The following is an 11,671-nucleotide window of genomic DNA, read 5'->3' on the forward strand; positions in this document are numbered from 1 at the left end:
TTGTACAATCAAAAGAAATGAGATAAATATACCTATTTTTTTATGTCATCAAAGACAGATAATTTTAAACATAAATAAATGTAAAAAATGTAAACTAAAAGTTAAAGCTATATTTGTTACAACTAAACTTAATTTGATAAGTGTATAATTTAGTAAAATTATTATACATCTCTTATAAAAAGAAATATATAATAATATTACTAGATTAACTAAATTACTTTCAACAGCTTTACCTAAAGGGCTCTTAAATACTTTATTGCGAATATTTGAATTCAAAAATTACAGTAAATATGTTTTATACAGGCAATACAATTGTTTGTAATCCTCAGCTGTAGCTCGAACTTAATTGCACTGTGCTTAACATTAATACAAAAGTTACACAAAAATCAAAAAAAAAAATTGTGACGTAATTATGAAATTTTGTAGAGAAAAGATTTCAGTGCAAAAAATGAACTTCCTTTTAAACATACAACTAAAAATCACAAAACTACAAATAAGTGACCAAAACATTAAATATTTTAAAATTTATTGAATTTAAAGAGGAGCTTTTTCATTTGTCGACAATACAACATGAATTCGTACTCTTGTTTAAGTAACCCTCTTTTTTCAACGCATATATAACGGCAGTTGATTTTTTCAAGCACAGCCTACGGACAGGGTCATTACCATCTGCTAAGTCTCGTTTTTATAGATACCACCTTTAAATTTTTTTTATGGTTGCATATCCGAATCTGAACTGAGCTGAGCATAAGCCGATGTTGAATTTTTTCTCAAGGTCAAAGTTATTTGTTGCCTTGTAAAAAATGTTCTCCGAACGGCAATTTCCCCCATTCAAATCATATTTGCAGTCACTTGCGCAATTATATTGATTCTTAATTTAATTACTTTTACTTGATATTTTTGGTTATGTGACTCGGAGAGATTAATTAAGACTACTTAAAATTGATGTAAGGAAAATATTCTATCATAGTTTAAAAAATTAGAAGCTATGATTAAGTATTCTTAGATAAGGTTTTATTTTCCTTTACATGTGAGAAATTTCAACAAAAGAAAATGCAAATATCTTTATTTTAAACAGTTGGATCAATAACTTTTGTTAAAATATATTTTTAACTTCAAATATTATGCATAAAAGTTATGTAAAATAGACAAAATTAGAATTTCAAAAAGTATTCAGGATAGTTAATTGTAAGTGATATAACTTAAGAATTTAAAACATACTTTAACTCCAAAAAAAGAATCATTTATTTATGTTTAATGATTTAAAAGCGAAATGTAAAAAAAGATTGCCGGCTTTTTGACAGCGACTTCACCAAGGGTCCTTACGTTCACACGTTCTATGTATCATCGAGCCAGGATTCTATAATTGGGTGCAATTTTAAAACGGATCTTTCAGGTCCTAACTCATTATAAATTTCTCGTTTTAGTTGAAATTCATTAAAATAGTTTAGAGATGACAAAACTGAAGCACCGGTAAACACATTATAGCATCTTCCGTCGCAAGCATTTATCTTGAATGTTTGATTTTGTAAAATTTTATGAAGCTCGTTATTAATTCTTTCCGGAAAACCTTTTAAAAGTTAATCTTCTAAAAACATAGTTAAAAAAACATAATATATTTGATAATTAAACAACTTTAGTTAAATAAAACAAAATCAGTAGATAAAATATATCTGTTAAAAAGTAAAACTAAAATTTAACAAAACCTAATTTGCCTAGTAAATTTTTTGACTAATCTTAAGTCTTTTGTAACTTTTGATTGGTATCAACCAGGGGCGTAGCGTGGGGAGGGACGCTGGCGCATGCGTGCCACCCAAAAAAAAAAAAAGAAGTAAAAAAAAATGTAATATCTTAATTCTTTATTGTTTATTTTTTCTGATTAATTTGCCGTTTTTCAACTAAGTTTTTCTAGTATTTGAAAAGTGAAACGAAATTTCAATACTAATTAGTGACAAGTTAGGGAAATTACCCAGTATACTGATTCGGTCCGTGATTTCAAATGTGCACCAATGTTGATGCAAAACTCCATAAGGAAAAATTTTATAACTTCATTAACTTCATAAGAATTTACACTCAAACAGTACGCAACCAGTTAGTGCACCGCAGTAGTATAACCTTATGAGAGAATTTTCTATAAGGACAAATGCTAACATTTTGTTAGCAAACCATAAAACTAAACCTGTTTTATAGTGATAATGATTCAAGAATAAACAAATAGTAGCAAAAATAGCAATTAATAACTGCTAATAAAATAAAAATAAATTTATATTAAGAACAAAAAAAATTAACAACATAATTTAAAAGATAAAAAACAAAAAAAAAAATAAAACAAATAAAAAATAAACAGTTCATACTGTGAATGCAGTTTTAATCTCACTGTACAAAAATTATTCTTTAAATTACCCTAAACTTAAAATTTTTATTAAAAGTAGTTTCTTTTTTTATTAAGATAACAAACAAATCAAACTTGCTATTCTATCAGCCATAAAGTTAAAAAGTTAATCAATTTTTGTAGCAAGTTATTTTAAAATTTATTCAGTCACATCATGAATAATATTATAGTAACTTGTAAAACAGATTTTTTACAATCAATATTTAGTCTTAAAGACTTATTTGATTAATTTTAAATTGAAATTTATTTAATTTTAAATCAAGTTTAAATGGTATTTAAAAAAATTTCTTTCTACCCACTGTTTGTAGTATTTAAAAAATGCTATTCCCTAAAGATCATAGAAAAACTGATATCAAGATAAGTGAAAAGCTATATTTTTTGTGAATTTTTAAAAGCATTGAAAAGGTTGACCTTCAAAAATTTATTTTTTAATTTTTTTGTTTTGTATCAGAAACATTTAGTAAAATCTTTCCACACACTCAGGATAACTCAAGATTCTATGAAGTTTTGGAAAACTTTAGTATGACTCAGTTAAAACTAGGATAACTTTTTTAATTTTTTATAAAATTAAGTATTTTTAAGCTCAGGCTGACTAAGGATATATTTTTTTTTTTTTTGTTAACTCAGGGTAGATTAAGTTGTTTTAAAAGCTTTTTTTAACTGCCTAGTTTCTATTAGTTTAAAAACAATAAAAAATATCTTTAAAATAATTTAAAATGCCTGTGATGACACATGATATTTTTAAACTAACTCAGGATAGTTATTTTGACTCAAAGAGTGGCAAGGCAATCCTGATAGCTTCAAAGTTGGTTGTTTTTTGAAAATTTGTTTTATAAAACTAAATAAAAAGTAAAAATCTGTTTTCATTAATTTTTAGATTATTATTTAAAAAAAATATGCAAAGTAGTATTGTATGGAATGTTGCAAGTCTAAAAATATGTCAGATAGGAAAATTATCTGAATCTCAAAAACTTGAATTGAAAAATAGCAGACCAACACCAAATATTGCTATTACTCAAGACTGCAGTTCAAGTGGTATAAATTTTTAATTTTTGTTTATATTTCAGATTTTCTTCATTTGTTAAGATATACTTTACAGTTTTATATTGTAATATAGCCAAAAATGTAGAAGTTAAAAAAAAAAAAACTAGCTCTTTAGATTCAAAACTTTTAATTTTAATATTGAAATTTTAACATTTTTATATAAAAGATAGAGATAGTATATTGAAAGCTGCAACAAACTAAAAGTATGACTTATTTTAAGTTTAATACAATTCTTTTTTGCTGATATAAAATAGATATTGGACATTATTTAGAAATTGCACAGAGAAAAATGTTTTGATGTATTAATTGTTGTACTTAGTTGACTATTTATTTGTAGTTTAAGGCCATAGGGGGGGTAAGCCATGTTTTTTAGAAGTTGATCTTATTTTATAGATTTTTTTAAAGCTTTAAGATACTTTTTGTTGTTTTAAAAAATTCGAATTTTTTTTTTAGATATGAACCGTCAAAATCGGGCCGCATAATAGGTTCCCTATGGGAAGGGAAAACTAAAACAGCGAAAAAAGGCTAGTTTGTTTGAAATCTATCTACTAATACTTTTTTCAAGCAATCTTCTTCAAACTTAAACAGTTTAATCTTTATACAATAACAAAAAAACATTACTTGTGAATTTAAAAAATTGTAGTAATTTTTTTATTTTTGAAAAAAAAAAAGACTGTATTTTTAAATTTTTCATATAAAATTTTTATTTATTTTAATTATCTAAATTCATAAGTACATTTTTTTCTTGTAATGTAAGGAACATTTTCTAAAATTTGAAGAAGATTGCTTGAAAAATGAAGGAAATAGATTTTTAGTAATTTCTTAAATTTCTGAGAAAATTGACCCCGAAAAAATTGCGGCCCAAAAGTTTTAATTTAAGGGATTTTTTGAGAAAAAAATTTGCGCACCCCCTGACCAAAATACCACGCTACGCCACTGGTATCAACTAAAAAAATATTTTAATTTTTATAGTAATATTCTTAAGGTTTTAGACAATAAAACAATAAAGTTAAACTTTTAGCTAAAATGACCTTTTAGTAGCGACGTTCCACCGCTTATAATGATATTATCGCAAACTTTTGGGAAATTAGACACTTTTTCACATATCATCTTTAAACAATCATTTATACCAGTATCATGTTTTGACTTTGTACTCGACTCGAACAAAACTTCAGTTACTGTGTAAGCTTTTTTGTTCAAGCATATAACCTTCGGTAAAATTTAACTATACTTTTAAAACCGAGTAAAATTTTTATTTCTTAAAAAAAATCTAGCTAAGTTAGTTTGTTAAATTTTCTTCTTGATAGAATTTATTCATAAAATTAATTTGTCATGCAAGCTTAGAAAATTTTTGGATGCATCGTTAAATGCAACAAAAAATCAAACACATGAAGAAAATTTTTAAATAGAAGTGATTTTTTTAAAGTGTGCACTTGTACTGTACGTACACAGTAGTGTAACGAAACAATTTTTCTGTATCTAATAAATTTTCGGGGGAATTAGAAGTATTTAATAAACAGCAGTATACTGTATAAAATTTTAGTCTAAACTCTAATTTTTTCATAAATCTAAAATGCGTTTAAATATATTTTTTAATATCAAAAGCACTAAAACATAAATGCAGTAAACTTTGATAACTAATTTTATTTAACTAAATATATGATTGATCTTTTGTAATTTTTTAAATATTTATCTATACTTCTTCATCAATAAACAGTTTGAGAACCATTGCAAGATAAGCAATTGAAAACTTGCTGACTATTATTAATTCTTAAAACTTAAATTTAAACTTTTGTTAAATGGCTTCGAATTAAATGAAACTTATTTTGAAAAGAATTTTAAACGGCTGGGATTATATTTAGTTGCTTATAATATAAAGTTTACAGAAGCCTTATTTATTTGGATGAAAACTTAAAACGTAAAGTAAACCTTGAATCAAAAAATATTAAATTATATATCTATCTGTTCTAGACAAGACATTAAACTGTATCCATGTGGTGTACAACTCGATGACCGAAAGGTTTTTTCGTACGCCAGGTCCTAGAACCAGTTATTTTGAGCGCTTTTTTTTTGTTTAATAAACAACATATATCAAGTATTTAAAGTGAGTCAAGATAATTTAAATACTATAATTACTTACAAATTTTCGTAACTAAGTTAGTTGCTTATTGTTTATATAGATTTTTAAAGTCTTTTGAAAATTCTTACTTTACCGTCTGGTAACTTAAAACTGTCTTGTTTATGTTCTTTAAACTCTTTATCGATATTTTCTTTTGACTTCGCTATTTTACAGCACTGCTTTTTTAAATTTTCCAGTTCGTAATAGTTCTCTGTTGTAATTTTTTATTGACTCTTAACATTTTTTTAGCTTTATATTTTTAAAGCAGAGCTAATATAATGTACAATATTCGATACACAAAATTTAAAATTAAACTAAACAACAATTATATCTTATTGATAATTTCTGTTTTGTATTGTCTATATAAAACAAAACAGCTTTTAAATGTTATACGACAAAATGTTTGTTGCAAAAATGTTTTTGACATAGTTATTTAGAAACTATATATTTAACAATGTTATTTTTAAATATTTTTTTGCATAACTGTAAGACTATTAGTTAAATTTGCACTGAGCCCCTTTCCACAACTACGATTCTTGAAGGTAAAAAATGTCTACACTATACTGTATGTTTTAAGATACCTGTCACTTTTAATACAATGTTCTTATACAAGAACATTTAAAACATTTAAACTGCTAATCAACCAACCGTAGGCATTTCTACAACTATAAGTTTTAAAAATTCTAACAAAAAAAAAAAGCTAACTTACTTTTTAATTACATAAAATAATTTCTTAAAAATGAACTTTTTTGTAAGTATAATATGACAAAAAACAACATTCCTAAATAAATTTTATACAAAAAATAACGATAGATACTTTTCGTTCTTATTGAAGTTCAGTAGAAAATATTTTAGTACACATTTTTCGTCTACTACTGTATACAACTAAGCTAAAGAATATATACTAACATTTATGAAAGCTTGTTATAATAGATAGGTTTCTAATTTAAATATTATGACTTATTTAGTATCAAGGTTAAACTTTAATATTATATTCCTTAGCTTAGTTGTATACAATAGTATTTGAAAAGAGTATACAGTGATTTGTCGCTTATCCAGCTCCTCGTTTATCTAGCTCCTCGCTAATTCGGCCGGTTTTAGTCGAGAAGTAGATTTATTTAACTTAGTTAAAATCAAAGTTTTACGACAAATATAACTCTAATTTAGTTCCTTAAACTAAGCAAGCAACTTATAACTACGTCGTAGTTCTAATATTTTTTAAGTTAATTTTATAATTCATGGTTTACGCTCTCAGTAAATAAAAATGTTTTTTATTATTCAATTGCGAGATTTTATGATTTCGATAAGTAAGACATATATTTTTAAAACAGTCAATATACTTGTTTTAAAAAAATGATAAAAAAGCAAAGAAAAAAACTAATTTAACTAAAAACAAGCTAAAAGTTTACTAAATGGCAGAGAATAATGTGTCTAAATTTGTTATAATATCTATAATAACCTCTATTTTTTCTTTTTTCATAAAGAGATTTGATGTTTGTTACAGTGCAGTTTTTTTTTAAATTAGTTTCAAACTTAATCAAAGTTAAGTTTCATTCATTTTTTGTCTGTTTTAATTGTTTGTTTCGTTAAAAAATTGAAAACAAGATAAAAAATAAAATACTGGAAAACTTAGTGTGCGTTTTTTGTATGCATTGCATAATATAAAAGATGTAGATTATAAAAGAAAACAATGTTATTTTCTTACCCGACCATAATTACATAATTACATAGCTTGCCAAACATGGTCAGATAAGCGAGGAAGCACTGTACTAAAAAAAATTCTACATAAACTCAATAAAAATTCAAAGTATTTGTTTTAATTTTTTAAACATCGTTCCTAATTAATTAATTCTTTTTTAACAGTTGTAAACTTACCTTATTTATTTTATAAGTGAAAGCTACATTTATGGCTTACTACTAATTGGTTATACTTTTTTGGTTATTGACTAATTTTTGATTGCATATTCTTAAAAAGATAATTAATTTGTAAAAAATGTGTAACTTTTGAAATAATTTAAACAGTTTTTGAAGATACTAAAGCGTATTTCAAATAAAGTAATTTTTTTCAAGTGAAAGAATTCAAAAAGATTATCAGAATCAAGTTAATTTTGAAGTGTTTCTTAAAACATATACTTAACTGAAATATTAAACAAACATATATATTTATAGACCAACAAGATCTCTATTATCTTATCTTCTGCCAAAGTTGATTTTGAATCTTTCTGGTCTTTTTACTAAGGTAACTAATAAATTTTTTTATCTCAACAACTAATTTGTTTTTATAACTTGTTATAATCCACATTTACTTTACATATAAAAAACATAATTCTTTATTTATGATGTTTTGCCAAAAAATTAATAAAAAATTCACTATAACCACAAAAGTTGATTGCTTACAATACCCATTATAAACACTTAATACTTATTCCAGACAACTTAATATATTAAGAAATTGTATTTAAAATGGTTGAAAATTAAGTGTATGGAATTTAAATCATTTTTATTTTGATTATATAATAAGATTAAAATACTTTTATGTTTCAAATAAGTGTTTTTGTTTTTGTTATAATTTTAATTACAGATTCTCTCACAACTTAAAAGTGTTCTATCAAAACCAAGATCCATTTCGACTTAAGGTTTTTTTTTGTGTACTAATAAAATTATCGACCAAAATGTTGAGCGCTTATGTAATAAAACTACTTACAAAAAATAAACAAGTTTTACAGTTAAAACAAATATAATGCTGAAGTTAAACTACTTATGTAAAAAAAATGTACATTTTTGCAATAAAGAATTACTAAGGTATTCTGAATAAATCATAAAAAAAAAATTTTCAATTAATAGAAAATAGAAAATGAAAGTTTCTTTGTTCTTTAAAATTCGTATTAGTTTAATTTTTAGAATCAAGTAGTGAACTTTTGCAATAAAGAATTGCTAAGATATTCTGAAAAAAAAAACTTTTAATTAATAGAAAACAAAAGTTTCTTTGTTCTTTAAAAATCGTATTCATTTAATTTTTAGAATCAAGTAGTGAATTACCGATAGTGATAATGTTATTGTTTTGTGCATTACAGTCCCATGCATGTTAGATATGTATAACAGAGATCGATTACAAACTAAAGTAACTCAAAGTACTGAGACTCAATATGCTAATTATATTTGAAATAACAAAATTTTGTTACCTTAAATTAAGTGTGACCGGATTTGATTACGTGACCGGTGGTTAAGTCTTTGACGATGTACACTGAGTTAAAGTTATAAAAAAAAGAAACTTACTTGGATTGCCAAAGTAAATTGTAAAAAAAAGGAAAACCAATTTGCAGTTCCAGACTTTTCTGTTTATATTTACTTAAAAAAAAATTAATGCAGAAATTATAAAAATTTTAAATGGATCTTATTCGTTTGTGATTAAGCTGCTGCCTAGAGTTATAAAGGTTTATATTCATCTTTTTAAGAATACTTCGGTAAAAATCTTGTTATTAAACGTGGATAACGTAGGTATGGCATATTATTATTAATACTAATTAAGGCAATTTAGCTTAACTAAATTGTTTTTCACCAAATAGGCTAGTTCAAATTTAAGAAAAGTGTTTTGTTTAGAAATTTTTCTTTATTTTTAAAGTAACCCGGGTTATAAAAAAGTAAACAAACTCGACAAGGAAAACTCGCTGTGACCTTGTTCCAGTAAAACCTCTTTTAATCGGTCATCAACGCTTTTGCTACAAACATGTGATTTACAGCTACCAGTTGATAAAGTTTCACCATTAAGTATTGGTGTTACACTTGTTAGACCTCCTCCACTGTCTAGTACTGTTCCTAAATTGAACAAATGTTTAATTTTAAGAGCTTTAAAAAATAAAAATAGATGATTTACAATTTTTTCTTGCAACGTTAGAGAAAAACTTCACTAAAAAAACTTAACAATTTTTTTTTAACTATGAAGTAAATAGACTACTTAAAATGAAGATATTCGATGTTGATTTAAGAAAAATGATTATACGAAAAATTAATTAAATTTTTCTATAAAGTTATTAAAGTTAAATTTTTTGAACCTGTGAGTAGCCCACTTGAAAACAGTGATAGCTTTGATTGTATTATAGAAGCAAAAGATACAACTTGAAACTCTTCAAATAATATTTCCATAGTTTTAGTCAGGTCGTTCTAAAATAAAATAAAAATATTTGTTTATAAAATCATCACAACTGTTTATTACTTTGGTAATTAATTTTAGGCACTTAAAAAAATTGATATTTCTAAATAGACAAAATAAAGATGTTTTTATTAAAAGTATACACCGAAAAACAAAAAGTAGTTTTGAATATAGTTATTGTGTTTTAACTTTTTTAATCAAAACTAAAAAATTTACTAAAAATGTAAATAAATAATTTATAAATAACAAAGCTATCCTATTATTTACAATCAATACTGTTTATCACATTTTTTTAGAAAATACATTAGTGGTAGCAGCTGACGCCGGCATAAAAACATGACTCTCTTTCGATAAAACTCTAAGTTCGTTATCAAAAACATGATGCCACAATTTCGCAGCTTCGCCCCAGTTTGTGAAACACCCTTTTTCTATTGTATTAGACGTTGCACCAAGAACAGTTGTGGGTCTATAAGCTTCGTCACCGACAAAAGTGTCTCTATATTCCCATCCTAAGATCGGTTTTCCGTTTACCTGCTAAGCATACCTAATGATAATATAAAACTCTACGTATTTTTCAGTTATGTTTTTCAACGATACTTGTTATTTATTTTTGATTTAAGTACTTTTTAGAAATTTAGTGAAATTTTAAACAAATGGAAATGTGCACAACAATGATAATTTTTAAGGAGTAAATTAGAAGATTTTAATAAACAACATTGTTACTTGTTTAAATGTTGTACGTAGGAACTATTTTTAAATTCAACATTAAAGAACTTTTTTGGATCAAGACCGGTTTTCAATACTTATATTATACGTATAAGTATTACTAATTTAAAGAATTTTTTTTAAACTTTCTAAGGATAAGTTAAAACAACTTAAACTTTGTCTTATTTTAAACAGTACTTCATAAACTTGTAAAATAATTAAGCATTCGAAAACTGAAGAAACAAATCTGTTGGTAGTAGATTGTTATTTATACTATTATAAACTATGATACTTAACAGTGGTATTATACTACTGTAATTAGGTGTACTTAATTAATGTTTTAATATAAAACATAGTTAAAAATAGAAAATAATTAATCGAACCGAAACAAGATAGAATATTTTGACACTCAAAAAAAAAAATTTCTAACATCCTTTGCTTTTAAAATTATTTTGAATATTAACTAAGAAAAATAGTTTAAAATGTTGAAGAACTTTTACCATTTCTTTTAAGATCAAACCTCACTTTTTAGTGGAATTCCAACTATAGGTCTGAAAACACTTCTTGGATAGTCGTCGCCTGAAAAACCGCTTTTAATGAACGATGTTCCATTTTCTATGATGACTTGCCGTACGTCCATTTTATTTTATTTTAAAGTGTATGTTTTAAACTTTTGAGTCTTTTAAGTATATTAATCAATTAGATAAAAATATTTTTTCTAATTTTCTATATAAAACTGTTTTCAGAACTAGATAATACTCTCAGGTAGTTGTAGTAAAGTTTACAATAACTTTAAATTTTAATGATAAAGTTAACATTGTTACTTGATGTTTCTTTTTATAAAAGAGGGAAATAATAAAACTTTAAAACTATAGCTATAACTTAAAATTTTGAAAACTATCCCAGACTATAGTTATAAAACTTTTTTTTTTTGGGTTACTTATACTTATTACTAGTAATTTACGTAATAAAATATTATAACTACTTTTAGATAAAAGAATATCTTTACGCTAAACGCTTTAAAATATAAAAGAGTATTATAACGCTTTGTATAGAGCCAAATACTTTAAAAAAACTTGACCGTCTATATTTACAAATAACCATGACGAATACAAAGTATTTCTTTTGTTTGCATGACGAGAGAGCATATCATCTACGTGTTTTGATTTCTACAAAACCTTATTGAGAAATTCACAACTTTTCGTGTAAAGTCAACGTTGTGAAATGTTTTTTAACAAAAGTAAGCATTGAATAATTTTTT

General features: G+C 24.8%; 1 protein-coding gene across 1 annotated transcript; it reads right to left on the bottom strand.

Annotated features, from left to right (window-relative positions):
* Nucleotides 1-1,074: 1,074 nt before the first annotated feature.
* On the bottom strand, nucleotides 1,075-11,050 carry LOC145830044 (uncharacterized). The gene is made up of 7 exons (XM_082937938.1): nucleotides 10,931-11,050; nucleotides 10,009-10,236; nucleotides 9,608-9,716; nucleotides 9,207-9,371; nucleotides 5,645-5,766; nucleotides 4,468-4,645; nucleotides 1,075-1,570 (listed from the first exon to the last, which is right to left on the bottom strand). The coding sequence occupies exons 1-7, from the start codon at nucleotides 11,048-11,050 to the stop codon at nucleotides 1,338-1,340; spliced, it is 1,155 nt and encodes a 384-aa protein (XP_082794064.1). The 3' UTR covers nucleotides 1,075-1,337.
* Between the last annotated feature and the right edge of the window lie 621 nt (nucleotides 11,051-11,671).

This window comes from Thalia democratica, chromosome 2 (genome assembly GCF_965202585.1).
Source record: "Thalia democratica chromosome 2, ktThaDemo2.hap1.1, whole genome shotgun sequence".
In the NCBI taxonomy this organism is placed as follows: domain Eukaryota; kingdom Metazoa; phylum Chordata; class Thaliacea; order Salpida; family Salpidae; genus Thalia; species Thalia democratica.